The sequence below is a fragment of the Corvus kubaryi genome, unplaced genomic scaffold (assembly GCF_017639235.1).
Source record: "Corvus kubaryi isolate FWS band 111438036 unplaced genomic scaffold, C.kubaryi_AGA036_p1.0 130, whole genome shotgun sequence".
NCBI classification, from domain to species: Eukaryota; Metazoa; Chordata; class Aves; order Passeriformes; family Corvidae; genus Corvus; species Corvus kubaryi.
The window spans coordinates 3,683,575-3,708,731 of NW_024580665.1; the positions used below are offsets into that span (position 1 = coordinate 3,683,575).

General features: G+C 47.2%; 1 protein-coding gene across 3 annotated transcripts in view; it reads left to right on the top strand.

The window, feature by feature from the left end:
• GAB3 (GRB2 associated binding protein 3) overlaps positions 1 to 25,157 on the top strand; it is a 66,483-nt gene that overhangs the window by 24,044 nt on the left and 17,282 nt on the right. For all 3 annotated transcript variants that reach the window (XR_006016169.1, XM_042028610.1, XM_042028621.1), the window contains exon 2: positions 21,297 to 21,600. Coding sequence is in view for 2 of the 3 variants with exons in the window: in XM_042028610.1 (XP_041884544.1) it covers positions 21,297 to 21,600 (304 nt within the window). In the remaining variant the exon portion in view is untranslated. The remainder of the gene's footprint in view (positions 1 to 21,296; positions 21,601 to 25,157) is intronic.

Consider the following 25,157-nt stretch of genomic DNA (forward strand, 5'->3'; position numbering starts at 1 on the left):
AACCCACGTGCATGAGAAGCTCCAAAGAATCTGTTAACGTGCATTATTCTCAGAATCCTTGTGAAAACGTGGTAGCTGCCTACTGTACCACAAGTAAAGTAACTGAGTTGAATTGTTGGAAATAAGGTGTGGTGAGAAAGATTAATTACTTAGCCCTCGGGTACCTTTTAATCTGTGGGTGAACAGATGCCCTGTGTTGTGACAGTCCATCACTGTCTTTTTGACATACATGACTGAGGGTAGAAAAAGAGCATTGCATGCAACACCATTGATCACAGGCCGCAAGTTTTGTTCAGTCTGGGAGCACTAGGAGTTTTATTTTTAATTTCAATAGCTCCCCCTCATGATACTTCCCCAATCTAGTCCAGTCATCCTGAGGAAATTTCCCTATAAAGAGCATTAATTCACATAGAATAGTGTTAACACCAATTTTTATAATAACTTAAATGAGAAGGTATAAATCTTTGAATTAAATGGTAATTTCTTAGTCTCGTTTTTTGCCACAGAAACTTTCTCATTTATTTCCTTGAAATACAGTTTCATTAGCTGATGTGCAATGATTTACCACTAAGTGGAGTTTTTAAAATAAATGTGGTGCTTATTTCTGCTAACAGGCATACTGTATCTTCATCCATAAATATCAAGGCATTGGTATAGCTTAATATACAATTACTCATGTTCTTTATGTTACAATTTTTATATTAAAGAGGTATCACTGTGAAAATCTTGCTTTCCCCCATCAAGGATTATTTTATGTGATTTGAAAGAAGTTGCATTTGAGCAGAACTGGAATTCAGTAAAAATGCACAAAAGCATTTAAAAACTATTTTAAAGGATTTAAAATTAATTAATTATATGGAATTACCTACAAATAAACTAAGTGGGTTTTCTTTGTTAATTTTCCACTGTTCAGATTGCAGATTTTTTTTTTTATAAAAAAACTTACTCAAAATTCCAATTTGTTTGACACTTCCTATTTAGAAAGCAGTAAGTGAAATACATGTCGGAGTCAGAACTTGATGCAAACAGGTAAACAGTGCAGTCCAGCACTGCTTCCTTCTGCTCTCTAAGAGACCTGCTGTGCACTGAAGCTCAAAGGCTCAAGTGTTACCCTCTTACTGTATTACACAATTACATTATAAATCACATTTGCTGATACATATCACTAACACCCTGAATTCCCCTGAGGCTGAAAACCTGTGAATGGTGTCTCTGCACTGAAGTGCTAAGTATGTTGAACCTGTGTGTTAGGACTTGTTTGCAACAGAAACGTGACTTGGCTTTGGGACAGCTCTGTTTTTGCTGGGCAGGAAGAGCCAAATTTTTAGTTCTTACCCACTATGAAACACACTCATGTTCAGGAACAGCACAGATCTGAGCACAGGGGTGGGGAGAGCTGTTTTCCCTGTCCTGTCCAAGCAGTGCCAAGAAGGGAGGGCTGACACCAGCAGGAAGTGCCTGCAGAGACCCAATCCATGAGGAGAGGGGGCTTATAGCTGGGCTGGGCTGGATATAGCCTGAGTATTCCTTGGTATATACCAGGAGATCTCCAGCTGACACTGCTGTTGGCCAGAAGAGTACAAAATTACCATTTTCAGTCAAGGATCCTGCCCACCAGGTGCTCTATGTTCAGTTGCTCAAAGGAATATCAGTAAAGGGCCAAGGCCATCCCTACTCCAAACTTAAAGAAAGGGGAGTCAGAAGCAGCCAGTCTGTGAGTGAGTCACGCAGGAATACACGGGCACTTGTACCCGTGATTTTGAGTAGTGATGAGTAAAATACAAGAAACAGAAAAAAGCTTGCTTAGAGAAGGCTTTGTTTGAAGTACATTTCCTTAATTCTTTGGGACATCCCAAGAGATCTGTTGAATGTTGAATGAGATACTGAAAACATCTGACCTGTCAATGTCACCTGTAAAGTCTGCTAGAAGCCAATCAAAGGTGGAACGAAAGAGACACAGGACATCAAAAGATGCAGGGAAAGCAGGGCAGCCCTCACCTCAGCCTCGGTGCCTGCCCCACGTCACTGCCTGTGCTGGCAGCAGAGGCAGAGGAGTCGTGGAGGAGGAGGGGAAGGCTTGCACAACTATTGCTTGTTCTCATCATCCCAAAGGATCAATTTTCAGACCATTACCTACTTTCCCACACATACAGACATACATCACTGATCCAGAGAGGATTTGTAAGTTACCATCTGAGGAATCGCTATCAAAACACAGACACCATTTGCCTTAGGGTTGTTTGTGGTTTTCCAGTAATGGCTAATGCCCAAAGCCAGAAACAGCCCTGGCCCAGTTGTCCTACTGGGGACAAGGCACAGTGCTCTCAACTTATTTTTCTCTAAGGCACAGCTGTGTCTTTGGGCTCCTTTAAATCTGTCTTCAGCTTAGTCACGGAGCAGAGGCTTTCTCCATTCCCGAGCCAGCCCGACAGACACAGCTATCTAGCAAGCCAGACTAGCCCTCTCCAGCACAATCGCAGGAAGTTATTCCAAGCCTCAGACAAATCCCATTTCTATCTCTGGAAGAGTAAAAGGTCAAAAAACACGAGGCTGTAGCTCTGCCAGCAGCACCAGCCCCAGCCGTCACAGCCCACGGCGGGGCTGAGCAGAGGGGACGCGAGCCCAGCGGCTGCCTCCCACCACAGCTCTGCCCTCCTGCCAGCACCAGTGGCTGCTGCCCACACGCCTCCAGGAGGTGCGTGGGGCTCCGAAAGGGCTTCAGGGGCTTGCGTCATTCCACAAGCAACCCCAGGAGAGGGAAGAAAGAAAGCATAAGTACTAGGTTACCAAAGCAGACTTTCCCTGGGAGTCAGCGGAGCCCTCTGGTCCCGCCTATCATATTACTGTTGGCATCCAGCCACATCCCCATCCTCTCCCAGCAATAGGCAGCTTCATTAGCACAAGTCCTGATTAGCTCTTGCCCTCTGCTTGCAGTGTACTAGCAAAACAGGAGGTTTCTAGGGGTCTCTGCAATTCTTTAGCAGCAGCCACTGGCCAGCCATGCCCGTCACACAGCGCTTTGGACATCGTGCTGTTGCTTTGGACACTGTGCTTTGGACACTGTGCTGTTGCACTGGCAGCTCCTGCAGTGGAAGCAGGGATGTGAGGCATTGTCTATCATCATTCCTCACTGCTCTCATAGGATTTCAGTAACGGCTTCTTCCCTCCTGTTGCTTTGCTGGCTTTTCTGCTTGGCTTCAGCCACGGAGATACCTCATAACAATGCATACAATGGCCAGCCCACGCCGATGATTCAGAATGTGATGGGGCTACTCCACCCATAGTAAAAACTTGGTCTAATTTTGAGAAGCCCTTACTGGAGGAGCTGTGCCTTCCTCGTGGTGGGACCAGAGGTTTGCTCTCAGCCTTCTGCAGGTTGTGCTGTGTGTGAGCTGCCAGGGATGGAGCTGCTCCTCGGTGACATCCACCCCACAGAGCTGCAGCACCCAGTCCTTTCTCTGCATGGTCCCCACAGTTCATTTTTAATTTGTCCTTCCTTCAGCTTTCCTGCTCCTCCCATTCCTGTCTTTCCAATTTTCTTACCCATTTGGGACTCCCCTACTCTCCCCTTTTAGCTCTTACTTTAACTCTGCCTTTGAAAAGACTTCTTATTCTGTAGTCTTCCTTTGCTCCTAGAACATAAACACCCTTGAAATGACCTCTCCAAACAAAGCCTGCATCCCTTCTCCCACCACTACCTACAAGCACCATGTTGATACCCACACGCTGTCACTCCTAAAGTAACATCAGGCAGGAGCCTAAATGGCAGAGCTGGGGAACAAAGCATTGCCTTCTAAAACAGAAGTGGATCTGAGACCTGTTATAAAACGAATAATCTGCATGGCTCCCAAGCACCACATTTCAGCTGAAGGCAGCCACAGGGAAAGTCTGCTTTTTCTGCAATAGGCTGAGCACTGTAGGTTCAGTGCAGAGCAAGGTTGTTGCAGACGGTTCCTTTGTTGTGAACGTGTCTGTCTCCACACCCTCCTAAGGTAAATGCTCTGAGCAGGGCTTTCTTAGCCAGTGTGAAAGCACCGACTGTCCAGGATTCACACTCTTCGAAACAAGCTGAAAGCAAACTGTTGAGCACACACCTTTAGTTATTTAACCATGCTGCGGCTGGGGCATCACTGGTGGGAGGAAGAGGAGAACTCAACAGTGACTGGGAAGGGAGTGCAATGTCCTCAACACAGGAGAGCCCTGTGGATCAACTCTGCTTGCACATTCGGCTGATCAGGAAATGGTTGTATCTGTGGAGAATTTTGAATTTTTATGTGTCTGCATTTTGGTTGGAGGAGATCTTAGTGTATAAGGCTGTCTTGGCATTTTTGCTGCTAGTTTCTCTGTCTTCATTAATCTTTCCCATAGGATTAGAAGCAATAAAACCCACTTCAAAACTGAAAATTATTTCAAAATTCAGCAGAGGAACTCCAAAGCAGCTGGAATTTCACTTCAACTCCTGTTTTGCAGTTCAAGTTGACAGCATTCAAGCAGTTCAAGTATTAGCATCAGCCACACTTACATTTGCTTCCTTGCATATGCAAGCACTGCAGATTATGCAGATGACTGTACACTTTTGGTTTTGAAGATTTATAGAATTTGGGCTGGCTGAGGTATGGTTTTAAAGCCAGTTGACCAACTCTTCCCATCAGAGGAAAGCAGAACACAGACTTTTTGGTCATTACCAAGGTCAGGTGGGGGCCTTTCACCCCAGCACAGCACCATAGCCTCGCCAGCTGGTTGGGATTGCATCGTTCTAGGGAGCTCTCACTGCAGCCTCACCAGGGCTACAGCCAGATGTGATTCAGGTGCCCCAGATGTGCTTCAGGTGCTCCCCAGACATCAGGACGCAGGGGGAGCAAATGTACAGATATTTCCCTGAGGGCAGAAGGTATGTAGGTGACCATGCACAAAGGTGGTGGCACTGACCTGCCATGCTCGGCTGGGAGGGGCTGGGAGGGCACAGGTCACGCTAAGGTGAGGCAGGGGAATGGGCAGGAAAGGGGACAGCCAAGGAGCTTGTGCAGCTCTTCATATTCCCCATTTGCTTGCAGCCTTGGCGTAGGAGAGGGTGGCTGGGTGGAGGCATGACAGACCCTTCCAGCCGCACCTTCATGGGACACAGCAGCCTGGGTGTGAAGGATCCCTCACTCTTTAGCTGCAGACACCAGGAGGGCACAAAAAGGCACCTCTCCCTGCAGCACATCCCATTTGTCTCTGTGTTTCCCCAGTGCTTGTTCAAACAGCACCAGCAGCAGAGGTAGTGGCACACCCCCACACAACAGCAGTCCAGTCTTGATGCCTTCTCCTTCCTGGTCCTTTCCCTGGCTGCTTCCAGGGAGCCCTGGTAAGACAAGGCAGCCAGCAGCATGCACCGAGCAAATGATGCAGTCACAGTCTGCATCCACATCCTTACTGCTCCCTGGTGACCTCATTTTCTGGGTGTAGCTCAGAGTGCATAAACCACAAAAAAAAAAAAAAGGGGGATAGGGAAGGGAGGAGAAGAGATAGAGAAGAAGTTGCAGAAAAGCAGAAATAAACGCTGTAGTTTTGAAAATGCCTGTGGAAAAACCCAGCTGGCTCATTGTCCTCACTTTTGTAACAGTAACATTGATCCTATTTCACCATCCCACAAGCACATACTCTTCTGATAGCTTTCCTGTTTAAAAAAGACATGTATCCAGATAGGCTGCACAATACCACTGCCTTCAACCACATTTACCAGTTTACATTACTAAGAATCTGGATTTTGGTGTTTCATAGATTAGTGTGCTGACAGGTTGAAAAATGATAGAAAGGGAGCTATTACCCTTCTCCCACATTGCTCATATTTAAGACATTGCTGAGCACATTAATTGCACGTTGTTCCCAATAGATCAAGCTGAACTTTCATTTCTGAAATCTGTTTTTACTCCCAAACTGTTCCACTATTTGTGGAGTTTGGCAGTGAGTTTTACTCCTGCCATACTCGCAAAAAAATCTGCATTACAAATCGCTGTCAACTGGCTGAACATAACCCCAAAGAGAAGGCACCTGCTCAGGAAAGCTGGCCTGTCCTCTTGAAAGCTGCAGCTTTATCAGCTCACAGCAATGAACCCTTCTGGGTGTGAAATCCATGGGATTCTGCAGACATGAGCACTTCTATTTTTCTCTCTTTTCTCTCCTTTCTGTTTGGGGAGCCCCTGTTGCTCTCCCTGGCACCAGCAGCCCTCCCAGGATTTCACATGTGGGACCTGGCCTTTCACAGCAGAGGGAGGGCCACAGCCAGCTGGTGAGGAGCAGCTCTGCTCCTGCCCTTCCCTATCCCCATGGCCAGAGTGGGGATGCTGAGGTGCTCACACAGGGTAAAGTGGGCAGTGGGCAGGCAGAGGTGGGTACACAGCCAGGCAGCGCAATCCTTGCATCACACCTCATCCTTTTAGTGCCACATTGAATTTGGGCCTTCTACACCACAGCAGGAGACAGCAGGACACTACCCAGTACTGGGTTAGGCACATTCCTGAGTGGCACCAATCTGCTGCCCACAGGCCAGCAGTAGGAAGCTGGTTTGGGGCATCCTGAAGTTACTGCCTGGGTGTGCAGTGTGGTCTAAAATCCACAATGTCCATGCAAAGCCAGGTTTGGCAAGTCTGGGGCATTTCCTGTGAAATAAATAATGGTCCATAGTTGTTTTAATGCTGCTGTGATCAGAGTTCAAGCCTGTAAATATGCTGGGATACCAGAATTCAGAGTGTTAAAGTGTGCAGCATGCCAGAAGTAATTGTTTTCCTTCTGCAGCCCGTTATAGTCAGATGTTGAGGAAATGATTTAATATTTCTGAACATGTTGTGATTTCATCATTTGATTCAGCAAGGGAAGTTTGAGAAGTCATGTAAATGAAGATAAACTTTAAATACGCTCTTAGGAGTTTATTTGCCACGCTGAGTTTTTTCAATAGCAGTGCTGTACAGCATATACCAGCCCTGGGGACATTCATGTCTCCACATCCAGGCAAAAGTTGCAGTGGTGACAGTGGGCTGAAAAAGCTTAGCCTACATGTGGTTTGCAATGGGAAGAACCAGTCTCAGGAGGTGAGAAAGAACTGAGGATGAGCATGCTTCCTCATGAGGGGAAGAAGTGGTGCAGACACTGATCTCCCATCTGGTGACCAGTAAGAGGACCAAAGAACAGCATGAAGCTGGGTCAGGGTAGGTTTAGGTTGGATATCAGGAAAAGGTTCTTCCCCCAGAGGGTGTCTGGGCGCTGGAACAGACTTCCCAGGGAAGTGGTCACAGCACCAAGCCTGAAAGAGTTCAAGAAATGTTTGGACAATGCTCTCAGGCACATGGTGTGACTCTGGGGATGGTGCTGTGCAGGGCCAGGAGCTGGACTCAGTGATCCTTGTAGGTCCCCTCCAGCACAGGGTGTTCTGTGATTCCGTGAGCAGCACAGCTCAGGACCCACACACAGTCCCGAGTCTGTGCCAGAGGCCATGGGTTTGTGCCCTGCTGCTCATTCCCAGCCCCACTGGAGCATTCTGCTCCACAGGCCAGTGTGAAGTAGGCAGAGCCCTGAGAAAAAAGGTGCAGGTCTGCAGAATTTCACAGGCAGCATTGCCTTCCCAGAGCGGAGCAGAGGAACGCGCAGTTATCTCCTAAGCATGGGAAGTTTACACAAGGCATGTTTGGATACTCAATCTGACTTTAACCAGCTGACTTTGTGAAACACACCTAAAATGTGAAGGAAAGCGGAGCTCACAGGGTGCTATTTCTTCAAACCGTTTGTCCTGAAACCCTCTTTCCTTGGATGACACACAGGGCCCAACAGCAACAGAAAAAGTACCGACAACTCAGAGAGAATTCTTAAACAAAAAAAAAGAAAACCTGGCACAAGGAGCATTGTTTATATTTTTCCTAACATTTATGTATTTTAAAATAAAAAATGACAGGCAGTGAATGCTGTATATTATGAGCCATGTGAGTGATGACCACTTTTACACAAACTAAGGAGAACAAAAAAAAAAGTCTAAAAATGTTTAAAAACCAGCTCTGTCTCCTGTGAAGTGTAAAGCAGAGACTAATTTAAGACAGCTTTTAAAGAAGAAAACCCAGGCCTGGAGATGGAACACTGCCTAGAGAATAATTAAAGGTTAAGCAACACAATTTAGTTGATGAGAAAACAGGTGAAAACAGCAGAACCGCAATCAAAATATATTTTAAAATTCTATAGCATAGCTGGTTTTCTAATAATGTACTTTGAAATGAACAAATGGGTGTAAAACCAGCTACTGAGCACTTTCAGCCACCTCCAGTGTTGTTGAGGTTCAACTCAACCCGCTTTAAAGGAAGCATGGGCCACCTAAATATACCTCCTTTAAAACACATCAGTCCTTGCCTATATGCAAGGTAGAGACTTCATCCAGCACATTCCGTCTGTTTTGGTTTGTGCCTTGCCCACACACTTGGTGTGCTTTTAAATACAATTATAATATTTACTAAATAGGTCTGACAAATAACTCTTAGTTTATAATCTGGTTTGTTTTCTGTAAATATTCACCGAGGGAATCTGGCCGGTGATGACTGGCTTTGGCTGAGCATCTGAATCACACAGCGCTGCTTCCAGTTGGAGGCTGCACAGACCTGATTGCTGGAACAGCATTTCTGGGACAAATACAGACCTTTCCAAGCTTCCCTTTATTTCCCCATAAGTTCTTTGTTTTCTGGTTGCATTCTGACAGCTCTCCCAGTGCAGCAGACACTCTCTGCTCCTGCAGGAGCCCTGGCAGCCCGTCATGGTACCTGGCTCGCCCCTCCGCCCGTGCTTCTGTAAGAGCTGGGTGTTTGTGCTGCACAATGCCTGCCCTGACCAGGCGTGGCCAGGGTAAGAGCTCTGGGGGCAGCCTGCCTTCCCCCCAACAGGGACTTTCACCATGCCTGCAGTCACCAGCAGATATTTGCTCTCTGGCTGGAGAAAAATCAGTTGAGGGCAGCCTGTGTGCAACCCACAAAAGCCAGGCTAGACCCATGAAGGGAGAATTCATCTTCTGATGTGGTTGGTAGAAATACTGCTCATAAGCCCAGAGGCAGATTTCCTTTATTCAGATAATTTCTTCATATCATGTTTCCATTTTTGGGAATCTCTGAATTTCTCAAAGCTTCCTGTCAAGAGGAGGACCTGGCCCCCTCGGAGCAAATGGGAGCATTGCCATTTACATCAGTGGGGTTTAAATGTCACCGCAAAGGCCGGGTGGTTCCCGTGGGACTGATTTCAAGCCAATACGTAGATCCGAGAGATCTTTGAGTCTGTGTAGCTTGGAGCATGCAATTAAATCAATGCCCCCCTCCACATGCCTAAAACCAGAGCTCATCTGGATACTATATAGCTGCTGTTGTGAGATTGGACCTATTCCTATTTTTCTTTCTATCTTTGTCCATATGTGCAGAAAGGTTGATTCTTATTTTCAACAAAAGTGACCTGTTCTCTACGACAAGTCCTCCCACACATGGGCGCCTCCTCCCTGTTTTTCTGCCTGCCTCCCGCACACTTCCTTTCTCCAGGCAATTTTAGGAGTGAAATGAAGTGCAAAGGTCAAAGTCTTTGCAGCGTGTAGCCGTGAAGTCAATAAGGATGTAAAAAAGAACAGCCCAGCTATGGCCCGAAGGGGCTGTGGAGGATACGGCTCTTTACTCCCGTGCACCCCAGATCAGCTGAGCAGGACACTGAACGTAGGGGCATTTCCTGAACCTTGTTGTTATGTTCAGGCAAAAGTGCTACAGCCTAAACATTTGCAGCTTTTATTCTGCTCCTGCTGGCTACTCTGCTTTTCTTCATTAGGTCTGACAGCTTATTGTTGAACTTTTTTTTTTTTTTTTAAGTGGTGTTGTGGTCCCTTACTAAAAGAGTCACTTTGCCCAATTTCCTGTTTATGCTGGAGCTGCAGCATCATGTGAGCACAGACAGTTGTAGATAGGCTGGCGACTGTTGCTGACCTCACACCACATGTTCAGTTAACAAGGTGAAACAGCAAAATTTGTTCTGTTTGTGTACAGAATACTGAGAAAACTGCCAGTTCCAAGTAAAATAGAGAGAGGGACTCCTGATAGCCTGAGACAGGGCACAATCTCCAGGCAGCTCTTTCTAGTCTTTAACTGCTTTGCACATCTGTATTCACATTGTGTTTGCAAATGACAAGAAAGGGGATTAGCCCCAACTCTCCTTCTTCCCTTAGCAAAGCAGGTTTGGAGTCCTTCCATAAAAGCTATTAGTTTAGCAAATTTGCTCAAAATTTGTCCAAACTTCAGTCCCTTTGGTATATACATTTTCCTATACTTGTTTCCAAAAATGACTGAAGACTCCTGCGACTTAGCTAGATTCAGTTATTCAGCAGATGCTTATATCCAGCATTTGTATTTCAGAACTGTTGTTTCTTAACCTGGGAGCAACCTATTTTTCATTAAGATCTCAAAGATCCATGCAGAGTCTTCCAAAAATCCTATAAGACCGTGCAAGACTTTTGGATTAAAGCCATTCTAAGAAACCAAAATTTACCACTATTCAAGATTATAACTTATTACTGAAGTTACTGCTAAAGAATTAATTATGAACAATTCAGGGGGATCTTAAGAGTTTCCAGGCCATTTTATACAAGCACTTTTTATGTAAAAGTCGGAATTCCTATCAGGCAACTTAAAGCTTCAGCGGCATTTTTTCCACTAACAGAAAACAAAGCTAATAGTTAAATCCAGAAACACCTATGTCAGTGTATTAAGCTTCTCCTTTCACTCTGTTTTCAACTTGTTTCTCTAAAAAGCCCAATCCTCCATCCTGAGAAATCTGAATTTTATTTTTTAACTGACCAGAGGAGTGGCACCAAGCCAGACCAGCAATTCTCTGTCCATCGACCTCTGCCACCGTATACAGGTAAAAAAGGGTTTCAGAAGCAAAAGTGTCACTACAGATTGGCTGCAGCCAAATGCACAGATGGGAGTGCATCCCTGTGGGTGTGTGGAGAAGCAGCCTGATTATCAGGAACACAATGTAGCTTCAGAGGCAGGTGTATCCTGTGACAGGTGAGCAAATCACAACATATGGAGGCTGCAACCATCATGTACCAGTTGTCAAGTGCTTTAGGATTCAAAGGTGAAAAAAGGCACTCCAGAAACTTAAGCTGCATTCAGGGTGATAACAATGTCATTTTAAATGCTACATATAAACATGCTGTGAGGGAATATGGAACTAAAACTCTTGGCCAGCTGGCGAGGCTGTAAACATCTTCATGTAAAGAGTCCCGCCTGTAAGTCTTCACTGTCAGGGAGCTTAAATGCTTGCAAAAATGTAGCAGCAGTCAGAAGGTGTCGTTTGAGGGGCAGCTTAAAGCAATTAATGTTTCACTGTGCCTGCCCTTGGGAAGGAAAATTGTCCAGGAGGAGCAGAGGGCTCTGGGTGGGAGGAGGCCCTTGGATGGCAATAATCACTCCAGTGCTGTCTTCTGCTGCTGGGAACTCTGCTCTGAGCTGTTTATTTTACATCCCCACAAAGTGAAAAAGAAAGACAAAAGGAAACAGAGGGTATGAGGATGCTCATGAGGGTGTTCATGATGTGAGTCAAGTCCAACCGTGGTGACCTGGCACTTTGGTACCCCCTGCCTGGCATCACAGGCTGCAGGGATACAGGTGGGACAGGGTCCACCTGCCTGCCCAGGGTGGGGGCAAGGTCAGCTGGCCAAAATCAGCGTCCCTCCACCCAGGGCTTTGGTTCACCCATTGCAGCATCCTCTTGATGAGAGCTGGCAGTCCAGTGGAAGCGCTGGCAGCCCAGACGGACGGTGGCCATCCTGGGGCCAAGGCTATTCCCAGCCCTGTGCAGATATCACACCACAGCTGACTTTCTTTTCCTTAGCCTGATTTTTCATCAGTTCTCCAGATCGATTTGGGCACAGCTTTACAGTGATGCTGAGTCACAAAAATTCCCGTTGTTTCCTGAAAGTGAGTGAGACCGTCTTTACCATCTTGTTAGTCCCAATGAACCACAGCCAAGTGCAGCTGGGAAGTTACTTCATTTTCTTATTAATACCAACTGTGCCTTTTTCCTGGCACCCCGCAGATGCCGTCGGGATTGCCAGCTGGCCCTGGTCCCTTGGTGCTCCTGACAAACCCCCCTCGGCCACAAGCCTCTCCTGAGAGGTGCAGCCCTCGGGGCATGGCTGGGCTCCTGCCCTGGGGTGGCATCAGTGCTAATTTCATATTGACTGATCCTTGTACTTTCTATAAATGAGCTCAAAGAGGCCTGCACATATTTCCAGGGCAGCTGTTCACAAGGAAAGCTCCAAGCTTTCAACACCACTGCTGTCAAGATAGGAGGAAGAATAGAGGTGGGATGCCCTGGGCTGGCAGTGGGGAGGGCAGCTCATTGACTCCATGCCTGCTGCAGGATGCCACTGTTGAAGAAACACATTGAAAATGGATTGCCATCCTGCCACCACTTCTTGGGTGTTTTGCTGGTTTGTATTTCACAGGCAAGGCTTTGTCAGCCCAGAGACACATCCATAGCCTCGGGACAGTGGTGAGCAGTGAGATCTGTCAAGTGTTGGGGTGACACTGAGGTCCTGCCTGCCCCACACACCTCAGGTCAGGACCCTGTGAGGCCATTTGACGTATTTGAGCCCCCTGGGTGAAGTGAAGCTGTGGTGATTTTCTGCTGTGGCAGTATTTGTTGTAGCTGGGATCAGTCAGTGAGCTTTTCCCCATAGCAAGATCTTGTGGGATGAGATACTCCATCAGCATCTCCCCCTGCAAACTCCAGGGACCCATGTGGGCAGCATGACCACAGCACCCACATTTCTTCCTGTGGGAGAGCCCCTTGACACCAACCTACCAAGAGCCATGGGGAAAGTGAGGAGAGCACAGCAGTGCTGCTCCCCTTCAGCCCACAGAGTCATGTGAGCAATCCCTACCTGCAGGAGGAGGAGCAAAGGGACACTGTGCCACCTTGCCAGTGTCCTCAGGGGAAGCATCTCATCAAAATGACTGTGAGAAGCACAGTGCTTTACTGCTCTTATTAAAGAACAGGGCTCATGAGTGAAATGATATTTCTTCATCCAAGTGTCTGGCTCCTTTCTCCCTTCCCAAAATGAAATGGTTTCATTATTGATTTTACTTTCAGAACTTGTTTTCTTATTTTCTGCAAGTATTTTAAGAACTTAAAATTCCCAAGTTTTTGGGTCACTCTGACTTTGACCCCTCACGCCAGAACAAACCCATTAGAGTTACAAAGAATCTTCATGTTTATTAGATAGCAGTGACTCATTCTGTTGCAGATGTTTGTTTATGTAAAGCACCATAAATATTATGGATTAGGATGTAGAGCAGGCAATGGGAATGTGTGTAGGTTAGCAGGCAACATATGACTCGGGGATTTTTTTCTCCATTTTTAAATTGTGTGTAATTTTTTTTTCACAAACCACAGATTTCTTCATGTAAAGAAACAGAAACAAAGGACACCTCTCTGCTTCTACAGGATGTCCTCTAAGGTGCTTTATTACAAAGCTCTCATTGCACTTAAAGTGCAGGAAATTTTCTGACTGGTGTTTTTAGTCAATTAACGTAGCTGTAACACCTTGAAAGGAAGAAGGTGTTTCCCATTGCACTGCGCACCCGTCACGTCTCCTCCGAGGGCTCATGCTGACTTTCTTGAAAAAAGATTCATTTAGAGTCATTCTGAAACTTACCAAGGTGAGAAAGAAAAGTGACTCAATAAAGGACCATGATGTAGCAGATGGAAATCCAGTGTTAGGGTGTAGCCTGTCCTGATCCCGTTGTGTGATGGCCCTTTGCACAGGATGGGCCAGACCATTTGTCTGTGTGGAAAGCTGTTTTGTATGGAAACACTGGTTAGCTCAGAGCTTTTTCCCACCAGAGCTGAGCCCTAGCCTTGAGAAAGCAGAAGTGCAGTGGGCATGAACAGGCAGGGGAAGGATGCCTTTCCAGCACCACTGGGAATGCCCCTCAACTTCAGGCACCCAAGCAAAGCAAGAAAAATGACTGCAAAAAATATCTTATTCTATTCTCTAGGTTAAATAGATTTACATGCCTGTGGAGGCAGAGGAAGGGCCTAAGGGAGGAGTCTCCCTTTCTGAAATTGAGTATTTATTGATTTTTCTTTCCCAGTCATAAACTATGAGTTTCAGCCTCTCACTGCTGACGACATTTGTGAGAGCTGAGTTGAAAATAAGGGAGACAAAATCCAAGAGTAGCATTAAACCAGTGAGTGATGGGCAATGAGCTCATCTGCTCCCAGAGTGCTCCACAGGGACACACTGGAAGGGACAAGCAGGCAGCCTCATCAGGGAGAGATTAATTATGCAGAGCTGATGGGTGCTGCAGACCAACAGCCACAACTGAAAACAGCAAAACCATAACTCCAACTGGGGGACAGTCTGGCTGGTTTAAGAGGTCTTTTCCATCTGATTTCTGTGAGAGTAAATCAAGTGTTATTACTGAGCACTGCAGGCTGCCAAGGCAGGAGCCTTTCTGCAAGGCTCTCACAGTCCGAGGAGCATGTGCTGCATGGGACTGGCCCTTTACTCTGGAAAGAGTGGCACAAAGAGCTCCCAACAATGTCCCCTTTGAACACGAGGATGTTTGCTGGGAGCTGGTCCCGACTCCTTGCCGATCCCTCTTGCAGGGACAGTGCTCTGCAGCCCTGACACCTCCCACTCTGTGCAGGCAGGGAACCTCTGCTAACATATATGGTCTTAGTGGGCTCAGAATCAGCTGCTTACAAACCTGTCTACATATGAATTTTAACTTCCTCTTTTGGGCCATTTATAGCAAATGCTATAAAGTTCCGCTTAACTTCTTTTTTCCACAGGAATTGTTTAAAAACTGTTCTTTAAAAAAGACAAGCTGTGAAAACTTGTCTCAAGTACTGGCACTCCTGTGGGACTGTCATCCTGCAGCTCTGCTAGTTCTCTTTCCCCAAGGGTGGTGGGTTAAGACATGGGCTCACAGTGAGTGGCAGGAGGAGTGGCACTGAAATTCATAGCCCTCAACCAGCTGTGGGAGAGAAGCCATACCAAACCCTTCTCCAGTGGGATTTGCTGCTTTCCCCTCTCCAAGGGATTTTGTGGGGTGAGAGCAATCCCAAATAGTCAAGCCTTTTGCAGTCATCCCCATCACTGAGCTCTCAAACTCTTCTTTGAGTTCCAGAGGCCCTGCAGCAGGCCTGGGGACCAGCACATGTCCTGTGCCAGCAGCACAGCTGCGAGGCCACGAGGCAGGCGAGGAACCAGCACACAGCCACCCTTCTTTCTGCTTCCCCCTGCCATCCCCTTTGCTGCATTGTGTAAAATGAAGATTATCCTCATGGGGGAGTTGTAAGCATTAATATAGCTGGTCAAGAATTTCTTGTTCGTTGGTTGTTCCGTGTTTTGTTGTTAAAACCAGAAAAAAATCAAAACCCACAGGGCAATTTACATTTCAAGCCAATTTACCTCACTGAGCTTGTACGTCGTCTAATAAATTATTTAGATCTTAAATACTGGATATGTTGTACAAACAAACGAGAACATGGTCGTCAGGCAGAAGGTAAGCGATGAAGGTCCTGGGCTAAACCTTTTCAGCTCTCATTCTGCCTTGTTCACTAGCCAGATGCTTTTCAGCCCAGAATAGGTTTGCTCGTGGCCTGTTTTGTCTGACACTGCTGAGGTAGATCAAATGCTCACATATAAGAGCAGCCCTCTAAACCTCACACCACTCATGCAGCAGAAGCAGAGACATCAGATTGTGGAAGGAGCAATCTCTTTCCTAGAAACCCTACTGAAATGGAAATAGAGCTGTTCCTCCCCCTTTCAGATGTGGCTCTGGAATTCCCAAAGTCAAAAATTCAGGAGCAAGACGAAAACACTGATAGCTTGTGTTACACAAAGGAATGTGCTGGCAGCCAACCAATGCTGCTGCAAATTCTTTCTTTCTTTTGGCATCGAACTGTTTCAGTTACGAAGGGCAGATGAAAATTGTTCTAGATTGGTGTTGGCTCTTGTCTGATGGTAGCTGTGTTTCTCTGATACAGCCTTCTCTCTAGTGGCCACAAAGCTTTGGAGGACATGTATACTTCCAATCATCCTATCACTACTTCATCAAGAAAATAATCATTTCAGGAGGCCCCCAAATGAATGTAATAGTTTGGATGCAATATTCCTGGATGCATAGAACCTTTCCATAGTGTGACTGAGGAGCCTAGGCTGAATCCCAGGAATCAGTACCCTATTGAAGTATATACTTCATCTCAGCCATGGGAGTGCAGTCTTTCACCCTTAAATTGATCCACATTCTCTTGTAAATTTGGCAGCGTGTGCAGCTCCAGACTAAATATTGGCAGATATTATTGGCTCTGATCAGCTGAAATAAATCTCTCCTCACCACAGCCCTGCCAGTCTGGCCCTGCTGCCTCCTCGGGTGTCCCCACTGGCCTCAGTCAGGGGCTCGAAGGTGCTCTCTTAGCCTGGTACCGACACCCTCAGCAGACAGGGGGACAGTCCCGTAACAGGGGAAGGAGGAGGCAGCCTCGTGACTGGGAAATGGTAAAAAGGAAACTACTGAGAATGTGTAACTGTGTAAAACCCACTGCGCTCTGCCGTGGGGCTGGGGTGGGCACTGGAGAGCAGCACGAGTGCCTGCCCTGCGGATGGGGCCTGTGGGGTGCCAGGCACCCTCTGCACCAGCATGTATGTGCTATTAGGGCCCTGAGAGACAAAAGCTGCTGCTGCTGTCTTGTCTGGCCAAGGCTTGTCACTGCTGGGCTCCCAGTGACCCCAATGTGCTGCATCTCCTTACCCCAGGGAAAGGAGGTACACAGCAGATTGCAGGCAAGTGCCAGGAAAATGAGGAGAGGATATTTGACTCGGAGATAACAGCTTCCTGCTGAAAGGTGTGCCACAACCAAAACCCCTGCTTTGCCTGTGCCACGGGACAGGGTGAGTCCTGTGTATTGGCAATGGCAAAGCTGCTCCTGTCCACTTGCAGGCATGCTGCAAGTGGCTCAAAAACCCTGTGCATTATCACTCAGCATTGTAGGATAAGGAAAAGGGTTTTGGAGCCAACATTTTGTGGGTAAAGGCACATATTGGGGAAAGTTTCAGAATGGAAATTAATCTGAGGAGACAGTGATGGGACTGGATATGTCAAATGTGAGAGGATGTGCAAAAGATAGTCTTTCAACCCCACTCATGCAGGTGACTGTGTCATGTCAGCAGCTGATGCCACTTTTTCCTTAGAAAGTGGAGGACAAGAAAAGGAGCCTGGAGAGGTGAGGTGTGAATGCACTGTGTGTGGGGGGATGCAGTTTGATGGTACAATGAAGCTGATGTTATAAGCAAACACCCAGGGAAGAGGCAGTCCCATCCCTTCCCACCTTTCTATGCCCTCCCTGGTGCTGGTCTGCCTGTGTCCAGCCAAGGCTGGATGCTGGGGCAGTGGGCTGGCAGCACTCCCCATTTTCCAGTGCTGGATGAGGCAGTGTCCACTGGTTTTGCTCCCTCAGACGGCTCTTTGGTGTCAGGCATAGAGCACCCCTGGCACAGGGCAGCAGGTGAGCTCGCCAGGTGGTTCCAGCAGAGTCCCCATCATCCTGTGCCACTGCCACCCTGCCATGGCACCTGACTTCAAGAAGGGTTGAGCGCTTAAATGTCTGTGAAGATCTGAGTGTGCAAATGTTGGTTCACCTGCACTGCTGGCTCAGGCTGTCATCCCTCGGTGCCTGTCCCTCCCCTGTGCTCCAGGATCAGCAGTGGGTTGGCAGCACGGGCAGGTATTTGCTTTGGTCCCTGCAGCTCCATGAGGTTCTGAGCCCATTAATGTTTGGGGCACTCAACGGTGGCAGCCAAGAGCTGTCAGCTTGTTCGAGCTTGTGGTATCACCAAAGGGCAGTTCCTCTGTCTCACTCCACCCCCACTTCCCTGCGTGTTTCTACAGTCCCTGTGTAACCCCCACAAGAAAAATCTACTTGTTTTTCAGCTGCCCAGGGGCTGCTTGGCTGCCTGGGCCCCACCGTGAGCCTGGGGAAGGTGCTGAGGGCCACCCTGTGGGAGGTGGAGTGGGGGGCCCACCCTTCCCAAGGGCAGTGCAGATTTGGGCAGCTATCTGGCATTGTTTCCCTTCAGCCCTGTTCTCACGGCTGCTCAGCTGTGATAGCCGGTGTTTTCTCTCAAAGACTCAGCCCTGCTCTCCTCTCCCATCATGAGCCACTCTGACTGGGCACCTCTCCCTCTCCAGTCACACAGCAACAGCCCAATGATCAAATTGTGTATTTACAGGGAAACAGGTCAGCAGGCAGCTTCTCAGGGTTAGACCCAAACCAGCAGAGCCACAGCCCCTCACACACACCACAGCCAGCCTTTGCCTCCTAACGGAGGCACCACAGGCTTTTCCACATAGCACAGCAGCAGTTTTCTCCTTTATCTCACCAGCTGCCCAGGTTGTGCTATACACAACCCACACACTTCTTCAGAATCATGAAAATCAAAACGCTTGGAAACAGGATCAGGTACTGAGCTGTGCTGCCTCAGGATGTTGTAGCAGCCACCAGCAGGTAGCCCTGACCTCCCACTTTTCCCCAGCTGCCAGCTAGGGGAGACAGTTGCCTATCCCATCCCCTCCCTCCTCAGCTTGCTCAGATGCAGGTGATTTCTATCCAATTTCCATCAGCAGGAGCCAGGTGTATTTAAGCTGCAGGGCTGGTAGCTTTGTCAGGGGGTGGTTTTGTTGTTTGGGTTTTTCTGCTTGTTGCTTTAGCAGCCTGTTTTTCTGGGAGGCAAAGGAGTAGCTCTAGTTTCTCTCACAACTGAAGCATTTCTCTTTGGTTGTTTAGGGGTGGGAGTGTGTTAGGAAGTGAGACTTTCTGCCCTGATCCATCGGTGGGGGGTGCCTTGAGTCTGTGCAGGATTTGGATTGCAGGTGATAGGGATTTGGGCTCTTTTCAGTACTGTGCATGAGGTACCTGCTGGCCCATGTTCCAGTGTTGTATCTGGCTAGTCCAGAAATTTTCTTCTCCATTAAACATTTTTCTTTTGTTTCTGTTTCCTGTGTATGTTTCTCTTTTTCCCTGGCATCCACAAGATTAGAGTTGTCTAAGATACATCAGTAACCTGTTATCTCTAGTTACTTCCGACAGAGATCAAATCGCTTTCAAACTTCAATAGATCAATGGTGGCAAGACTTAATTTTCTTTGTGCAATATACTTTGTACCTCATCTCTGCTTCCTGTTTATTCCTGATGTGATGCCCTAGTCTGTAAGCACCTGTTGTACACAGGCTTGCTCAGCCTTGCAAGAGCTTTTTCTGGGATATTTCATTCTCTGGTCTCTGAAGAATCATTTGCTTTCAAAACAGATTGAGGTGCTGACAGGCTGAACAGACTTACTTCTTAGATAAATTTTTGGGTGAATATTGACAGACACTGAAAACTGGCTGCACTGTAAGAAAAAAATAATTTGGAGTACAAAAAGAAATGCTTTTTCCTGACTTAATGATTGTTGATATTTTTTTGTTGCTCATTTTTGCTATCACCATGCCTGTGGGAACTCGGCATCAGCAAAACCTGTAGTGCCTGGATTATCTTAAACTGTGCCAGTAAGGCCTCTTACGTCTTACTGTAAGCAGTCTGAACTCAGTTATTTTGTCTTAAGATTGAATGGTTGCCTGTCTTTAAACTGACAGATCCACTCTTTGCAAAAGAAATGTGATTTTTAACTCAAACACAAGCTACCACCTGGATTTACATCACTGTGACAAAGTCCTTTTGCAAACAGTTCTTGGGTAAGATCCAGGTAGGAAGGTTGTGGTAGTGGTTGTTTGGATGTTTCTTTCAGCAAACTTTTAACTCAGATGGAGGCAGGTAAAGCAGCTGGTGTTTGTGCAGTTGTTGGAGGTCCCTGGGCAGCACGTGAGCCCCTGCACCTTTCCCAGGTTTCCATCAGAGCTGAGGCAGCTGCAGCCTTACTTTTGGCTGCTCCCTGGCCTGGCTGGTTTGGGCACGACGTATCCAACAGCTTTTATGGAGTTCGGCAGGGGCAAAGGTCCTAATGTCTTATTTTGGCCTTTTTTCTGTGGGACAGAGATCAGGATTGATTTTTTCTGGCCCTCAGAGTAGGTGTATTGGTGACAGCTATAATCAACACAGAGGTGCTTATACTGTTGATGAACAAAAACAGCTGCAGAAGAAAAAAGGGAAAGTATATTATTTTGTTCCTGGGAACAGGCATATAGTTTTATAGAGTGATGCTGCATCTGCCAGGACTTCATTTAAGCCTGTATGGGACCCATACCTTCAGTCACAAGGGTCAAAAAACATCAGTGGTTGCCAGGTTTGTTTTAGGTTGACAATGCCTGTGTAAATAATTGTCCTTTTGTAAGGTGCTGAAGTTTTCTGTTTAATTTTTAGCACTACAACTCCCTTAGGCTTTGTTTTGGGCTTTCAGAAGTAATTGGCAGTTCATTAAAAGCTTTGTAATAGCACTGAAAACCATAGGAGGGAAGCTGCACAGGGTATCTAGAGCCCTGGGCTTTGCTGGGCAAAAGGCACTTGTTTCCACGTATGCACAGTTCTCGGTATTTTCATTTTACAAAGAAAAATGTGTTCTCTCCTCTATGGATGAGGTGGTGACCTATTGGATCATTTTGATTGCATCATGTTGGCAGGGTGAGGGGAAGGGAGAATCTTGCTCATCTTGACCTCCAAGGAACAACCCTCTGCCTGTTTTCCTATCTCAAATGCAAGCTTGATAGTAAGTGTACCAAATAAAAATCACAATTTGGCCAGCTTATCAAAACAGCTCTAAAACCTGAAAGAAAATAAGCATGGAGCACAAGTCCTGTGAGGAGCAGCTGAAGGAACTCAGGTTGTTCAACCTACAGAAGAGGGGATGAGGGAGGACCTTATTACTCCAGAACTACCTAAGATGAGGTTGTGGCCAGGTGGGGGTCGGGCTCTTCTCCTAGGTAATGAGGGAGAGGAGAAGAGGAAATGGCCTCAGGTTGTTTCAGGGGAGGTTTAGTTTGGACATTAGGAAAAATTTCTTCACTGAAAGGGTGGTCAAGCATTGGAACAGGCTGCCCAGCAAACTGGTGAAGTCACTATCCCTGGAATTCTTAAGAAAACGTGCAGATGTGGTGTTAGGGGACATGGTTTAGTGATGGACTTGGCAGTGCTGGCTTGACAACTGGATTCAACGAGCTGAGGGGTTTTTCAGACCCTGGTGCTTGTGTGTGGGCTGGGTGCTGGGGCACGTGTCTGGCACTAAGGCCCTGTCTGTGCCCTTGCAGGCCTGGCGGAAGCGCTGGTTCGTGCTGCGCAGGGGCCGCATGAGCGGGAACCCGGACGTGCTGGAATACTACAGGAACAACCACTCCAAAAAGCCCATCCGCATCATCGACCTCAATGAATGTGAAGTGCTGAAGCACTCGGGGCCCAACTTCATCAAGAAGGAATTTCAGAACAACTTTGTCTTCATCGTGAGAACCACCTACCGCACCTTCTACCTGGTAGCCAAGACCGAGGAGGAGATGCAGATCTGGGTGCACAATATCAGCCAGATCTGTAACTTTGGACACCTAGAAGATGGCACAGGTAGGATCACACTCTTCTTGGAGGCTGGGAGAATTCCCAGGGGTGCAGGAGGCATGGGCCTTGCTGTCAGACTGGGCTGGGCAGGTGGAAGTGGAGTGTCATTCCCACAGCTCCACACAGCACTGAGAGGCTGCTAAACCCTGACCTGAAAGTTCTCAGGGACCTCACTGCTGCAGGGTGGAAATACTCACTGACTGCTTGGTCTCACTTTGATGAAGCAACTCCTGCTAGAGCAAACAGCAGGTCCTTAATAAGAAAAGGTGCTGTTTATGTGAAAAGCTGACTGAGTGTTATCTTCTGGGGCCATTTATTTCATTACATGTCCTGTATTTATTTAGTTTGGCTTAATGTAAGACACCTGTTCCAGGAAAGCATCCTGCAAAACTCCCATTTTCTCAGGCTCTGCTGGATGTGGAATGTGCACAGACCTGGGTGTATATGCATGTACATAAATCAATGACAGAAACACTAAGCTGCCTTAGTCTGTTAATAAGAGAAAATAAAGAAAAGGCAGAGGATAGGAAAGTGTTAGAAGTGTGTGTCTAGACTTAAGAGATGGTCCTGCCAGTGAAGCATAAAGGTAGCTCTTTTGCCAGGCCCTACACCTGTATATACTCAGCAGAGTGAATTTCTTGAAAAGCTGCCAAGAATTAACCACTGCAAGATGGATGTAGCCAGTAATTAAAGTCAGGACCTGTACCATCATTAACTTACCTTTTAAATGAGACAATCAGGCTCAGATAACAGCAATCTGTCCTTCCCTTGACAATTCCAAGGGGCAGATACAGCAGCAATTTGAGAGTTTCAGAGGAAGTGAGTCAGAACGAAGCCTTTCAATGTGATAAAAGGCAGTGCAAGAGTGGAAGAGGGTGGCCATGGAGGGACACGAGCCCTAGGGCAGTAATATGTCTGGGGATATGTAGTGTGGCCAGGCAGTTTATCCTTCCAGGGTCTTTGTGCTGCTGCACTCAGAGAGCTGCTGGTGTCTGCAAGTGCTGCATGGCCACACCATTACCTAGCAACTTGATAGGAAACAAAAGGCTATGGGAAAGTTTTATTTCATTCTATCATGGTTCCTGGCATTGCTTAGCCTTCTTTTGAGTAGTGTCTTCTGAGGGAAATGGGAGTGGGAAGAACACTGCAGTGGTCCTGTTACAAATGTGATGTCTGTTCTTCTCCCATTCACTTCAGAAAAACCATGAAAACTTGCTGACAGATTTTTATGTGTCAGTACAAGCTGCCCATGAATACAAATTTCAAAGTAGGGCTGGTAGGGGTTGGAGTCTACCGCCCTTTGGAGCTTGGATGGAATTAGGGATATTCAGTAACCACCTCCCTACTGTTCTAGTTCCTAGTGTTGTTGACACTGGGTTATTGCTCTTGAATTTTTATTTCTGGTGCAGGATTATTTTAGATATACTTTTACCAGTTCCTCTGAAATTAAGGTAAACCCTTCCATGCAATACAGAAAAGAGAAAAATCATTTTTGTCTCTCAAATGTGCAGGCACCCTTCTCCTGGCACTGTGTGAGGATGTTCACGGGGGATGTGATCTGTGCCAGAGGAGCTAAGACAATGGCTGTCCCAGGATGGGTGCATTTATACTGGGAAATGCCTGTCCTGTTTTGCTGGTGCAGTGAACTATTGCTTTTAAGACTTGCACATGGACAATACCCAAGAGTATTACACACTGGTGTTTCTCTCCCAGCAAAGATTGCCAGCGTAGGCTCTGATGGATGAGAAATGACAGCTCTTGCAGCACCAGTTGGGAAAGCGGACACTTTCCAAGGTGGATATTACCCCCCAAGAAGTTCAGCAGAGCAGAGCATTTGCCTTGGTTCAGTACGAAGTCTGGCACCTGAACTTGCAGCCCCCATCAACGATGGCGTGAGCTAAGCCTCCAGACATGCATTTACTGTGTCTCTAATGCCAAATAGCTCCTAAGAGCTTCTGTTTATCCTGCAGCTCCTGCTGGTGAGCTCAGGTCTGGGGTGTATCCAGGTCAGGCTGTCAAGCACATCCAGATCCTCTGATTTAAATCTGCAAGCTCCACAAGTTGCACATCACATTTCAAAGAGTTGCTAAGTGCTTCAGCTTTTCAGGATCTCCTAAATCCTCCAAGAGCCTGTAGGTTTAAATAAATTACCCTTAAAAATTAACATTAGAAGAGAAAAGCCCTATTAAATGCCACATTCTTTTTTAACTTGAATGCTACTGTTTTAAAAAAATACTAGTCCCTGATATGAGTCATATCACTCTTAATCTGTGCATCACTGAAAATTTACTTTGACTCTGAGACCAAAACACAGTCTGCTGCTTTCTCTGCTTAATGCCCAAAGTGCACACACAGGTGTACACAGTGACTCAACTTTAATCACTGTCCTGTTGTTCCCAGTTAGTCCCTTCCAGCAGCAAAGCTGGATGAACAGCCAGGTCCCCACGCCAGAGGTGTTGGCAGCCAGATGCGGAGTGAAGTTACGAAAGCCGTGGCTCCTGTGAGCACAGCTCTGTAGTCAACAAGAGAGGGGACAGCTGAGAGGCAGAGATGACATGGCAGTTCCAGGCAGATGTCAGGAAGCACCTGGGAGGACGGCTGTCGGGAAGGGCTTGCCAGCAGCACTCACACTGCTGCCACAAGAAACTGCTGCTGGCTGCGCTGGAAATGACAGGGGAGCTGGCACCTTCAGGGAGTCAGCTGGAGGAGAGAGGAAGAGGCCTTGCTCCTGGTTTTCCTACCATATCTATGCAAAGTCCTGCTTCCATCTTTGGTGAAATCTCCCAACAGAGCCATCATTCCCCAGCCCCCCAGGACCCATGGCCATGCAGGGGATTGAGAGGATGCTTGGCCCAAGTGTCTGGGGCAGGGGAGGGGATGAAATGAAGTGACTGTGGGACATCAGGGGCACAGTTTATCCTATGTACAATGCAACGTAACAGCTTTTCATTGGAGAATCTAGTGGGAAGGTTGTTTAACCAGTGTGATTAGGAAGCCTTACTAGTATTATTTCTACCTCCTTGGTATGTCAGTGCACCCTTGGAGGTGACTGATGTGAGCAGAACACCCCTATTCCACCGTGTCCCTGCACTGCTGTTGCACCAGAACAATTCTTGGGGAGGGGGCTGGGGTCTGTAGCAGGAGGGAAAAGCCCTCTGTTTCTCCAAGCAATGGCCCTTCCATTAATGGGAGAAGTCACTGTGGAAGATGGTGTGCAGCCTCTGTGGTGACCTTCCCCACAACTGCAGGGCAGAAATGTTTTGGGTTAGTAGCCACCAAAGCAGTTATTTTGGCAGCTGAAGCCTCCTGCTGTCTCTCTGGCAAAAGGGATGGCAGGCACCAAGCCTATTCTCTGCGTTCTCACTGTTGAAAGTAGCCATGCATAATTTATTCTGCCCAGCTGCTGTCGTGGTACAGTTTTAATGCACGCGATTCGGTTACCGCCAGAGCTGGCAGGGACAGGGACAGTCTGTGAGGAGCTGGCTGCAGGTCCCTGAGCCCCTGAAGGTTAGAAAAGGGCAGGTCTGTGCTGTCCCCATCCCTCCCTCCTGCTCACAACCATT